The sequence below is a fragment of the Penaeus monodon genome, chromosome 34, assembly GCF_015228065.2.
Source record: "Penaeus monodon isolate SGIC_2016 chromosome 34, NSTDA_Pmon_1, whole genome shotgun sequence".
In the NCBI taxonomy this organism is placed as follows: domain Eukaryota; kingdom Metazoa; phylum Arthropoda; class Malacostraca; order Decapoda; family Penaeidae; genus Penaeus; species Penaeus monodon.
The window spans coordinates 29,817,560-29,821,123 of NC_051419.1; the positions used below are offsets into that span (position 1 = coordinate 29,817,560).

At 36.5% G+C, this 3,564-nt stretch overlaps 1 protein-coding gene across 5 annotated transcripts in view; it reads left to right on the top strand.

Moving 5' to 3' along the window:
• LOC119594699 (TBC1 domain family member 16-like) overlaps nt 1–3,564 on the top strand; it is a gene marked incomplete at its 3' end in the record, with an annotated part of 16,016 nt that overhangs the window by 319 nt on the left and 12,133 nt on the right. For 4 of the 5 annotated variants that reach the window (XM_037943755.1, XM_037943753.1, XM_037943757.1 and 1 more), the window contains 3 exon segments: nt 349–543; nt 2,822–3,011; nt 3,217–3,322. In XM_037943755.1, the coding sequence (XP_037799683.1) occupies nt 444–543; nt 2,822–3,011; nt 3,217–3,322 (396 nt within the window). In that variant the 5' untranslated portion in view covers nt 349–443. 5 annotated transcript variants of the gene reach the window in all.

The window sequence follows — 3,564 nt, forward strand, 5'->3', positions numbered from 1 at the left end:
TACAATATCGAAGGATGGAAATGATATGATTATTGTGCTAAATGGGGATAAACATATGTATAATGTATTGCGTTGTAAGGAAATCATAATACCTTGTTTAAGGAACTTATGCACCTTATCAATAAATATATAAACGTCAAATTAAATTCACTGAACACCTGTGTCTAGCTTTTTAACAAGATGTTCTCGGTCATTACTTGAATCACATCTGGGAAAGGTGTACATGCACCGTTTTCTCTCTCTCTTTCTCTTTTATTTCAATCCATAAATTACCACATGATAATGCCTCGGTTATAAATCACTTCCCAGGACTACACTGTTTTTACCTGTTGCTAATTCATTTTTCAGGTAACGTGATGGAATTCAACCCACTCAGAGCCTAAGGTGCAAGCGATACACCTGCTGAATCGGCTGCCACTTTGCAAGTCTTGCCAACGGCCACTATGTCACTAAACGGCATTCTGAGACGGGCTTCAAGCTTTCTTGGCATCACAGGCGCAGATCCTTCAAAACAGATGTACGAGGATGGAGATATTGTCTTCTGTAAGTTCAGGGAATCGCTTTTTGTGCATGATTTATGCTGCGAATGTAATTGGTATTATTATTTTTCTTAATGTGGATTGGGTTCAGGGAGGTTGTTTCTTTAGTTAGGTGTGTTTATCATTTACATTTCAGACAATTTATTTAATTTCAGTTATTATATACCCATAAAGATCATTATTAAGTAACCGTGGTGATTATATTCCTATAAAGTCTATTCTTGATTCTTATTATTTCGTATGATCTTCATTTTAAGACACTTATGGATTAAACATATGTTAAATGATGTTATATCTGTAAATAGCCTATCATTAAAGGTAAAAAGTTATGAATACCATTAACATTATACTTTGATTTGCTATTTTTCAAATGATGTAACTAATTATTCATCCAGTATGCAAAGACTGACACCAGCAGGCCTTGCTGCTGTTATTTTGAGTTCTGTGATATTTCTGTTTCACTGTGTTTTCTATCAGTATATAATGCACAAGGATTAAGAATTCAGTTCTTCAAATTGTGAATTTCAAGTTTCATTACAGTGGTTTGGCCTAAGAGGAGCAAATGGGCATTTATGAAGCTGGGTGTGCCGTAGGCTAAAGGGGAATCATTTGTATAGGATTAGTCGTGGCATATCATAACCACCCCTAAGTGGAGCCTTTGCTAAGTCTTCCTATGATTATGTTTGGTTTAATTGTACATTTAACCAAACCAGGAAGTTTAGCAGAACACAAAATTGCTCTCATCATTTAGCAGTTTTTGAGGCTTGCTCAGTGTAAAAGAATTATGTAAATCTAAATTTTCAGGTAATAGTTTAAGTGTAATATTTATCATATCATTTTCTGAATTTTTTATAACCCTCTTTTTACTAGATTTAATGTAATGAACAGATGTCAAAATCAAACTTTTGTTCATAATTATATTGGCTGTATTCTTGTTCATATTCATAAGAAGAAATGCTGTGACTTCTGTTGGAAGGCATACAAACTTTAGTTCAACCTTGCAATGGTGCAGTGTCTTGTGATTCATGCATCCTCTGCACTTTTCACTTTGGCAGAAATAAGAAACCTCCAGCATATATATTCTGACAATATAAACTAATTCTTTGAAGATACATCACTAGAGGTATCTGCAGGCTCTGCCTTCTCAGAATATATTTGTTAGAGGTTTGTTAACTATTGCCAAAAAGTCAGCAGGTACAGAGGCTATACCAGACAGTGCAAGGCTTGTAACAGATGCACATATGTCATCTAACGTATATCATATATTTATTGAAGTTTGATTTGTTCTTGTTTTTTTTTCCCCCACTGAGAAGTGAACAAATGAGCAGTGATTACATCATTTCCTCTTTGATTGTATAGAAAAGTGCAAGTCATTTAGGCTAATTGCTGTGTTACAGGAAATAGAATTGTAATTTCCTTTGTTCATTTCTGTTTGTAAATGTCTGTATTTGTTTTTATGTCAGCATTTGTGACCATTCACTTGTCTTCGTTTATCTTTCTAAATTTATATTTTGATTCTCTGTAGTTTTGTGTCTTTACTCCTGTTTTCCTATCTGTCTATACCTCTTCCCATCTATGTCAAATAGTCTGGGTATCAGTGTCTCACATACTTCATAGTAGTTAAATGATTCATGCATCCTCTGACCATGTAGACCATATTTCCACAGAATGTCTTTATATTTGAAGAATTTTATTATACACAAGGAAATTCATGTTTCATGCTTTTAGGTCAATTATTTAATGAAGAATGAATCATCAAATTTGAAAACATATTCCGTAAATTTGAGAGAAAAAGGGAAAAACTTCTTACTTACTTTATTTGATAAAAAATTATTTTATCATTTTGTCTTAATTTTGTGGACAAAGAAAAAAAAACAAATGAATGTTCCAGCTAAGCCACGCCTGTAGGCAGCCGCGTTGATTGGAGACAAGGGTATCCTAGGGAAAGGATTAGTGGGTTAGTGGGTTGGGGGTGAGTATACAATGAGGTTCAGGTTGAAGGAGAAGCCACATACTGCAGTTAGATAGCTGTTTGTGCCCTTGAAAATGGAAGAAAGTTACCGGATGATACCATTGTTCACCCTCATACCAAAATAAAAGTGGGGGAACAGCCTGCCAGTTTTTAATGGCTGATGCTCTGTAAGCTGGTAAGGGAAAGGGGACAACATGGATTTTAGGAATTAATCATACTGCCTTAAAGTTTTCTTTTAATGTAATCATGTAACTGATTGAAGGACTATTTAATCATGGAATTGTCAGTAACAAAAATTCCACCTCGCCAGGCAAGAACAATGTATGCGTCCACCCTCCATCGCGTTACCGATGCGATGGGGAGAGAGTCCACCATCCTGGTTACCTAGTAATTAAATGCCGGGCAGACAGCACTCTAGGCACAACACTCCACCTCAACTGGATCCCTAATGACCGCCTGCGCCGAAATCATGAGCTGATTTCACAGATGAAGTATGTGGGGTTAGTTTTGCAACGACAGCCATTTCTTGGGTATAATTGTCTCGGTATACCTTAGCTCTTTGTAGATGTTTACATAAGTAATTAGACCATAATGCAGATGTTTTAGATGATGAAATATATAATAAGCAGAAAATTAGAACAATCATTATAACCGTAAACTCTCATACCATTTGATAATTAATACGCAGTAACTCTTCCCCAACAGCCTGGAGGGCAGCAGCTCTAGCAACTCCCCCTGCCCAACCTCAGACTCGGAATCTCTCTCTGTCTCGTCCTTGGTGCTGCACGACGGTAACAGCACAGTGAGAAAGGTGAGTTATGAGGTGGTTTATGAGGTGTGCTTGTGGGTGGAAAAGCGACTGTACTTGAAAATAGGTACTTTGAAAGTTAAGGCAACAGCATCATTCTGCTCCTGGATGTCTGGTCAGGTTTTCAGGTAGCATTCGTGTTTCTCGTATGAATTTGTGTATGTGCTGCATGTTAGTGGTGTAGGATTCCTGCATTTGAGAGAAAGAGGGGATTGTGTAAGAAAATATAGAGGAATAAAAGGGCA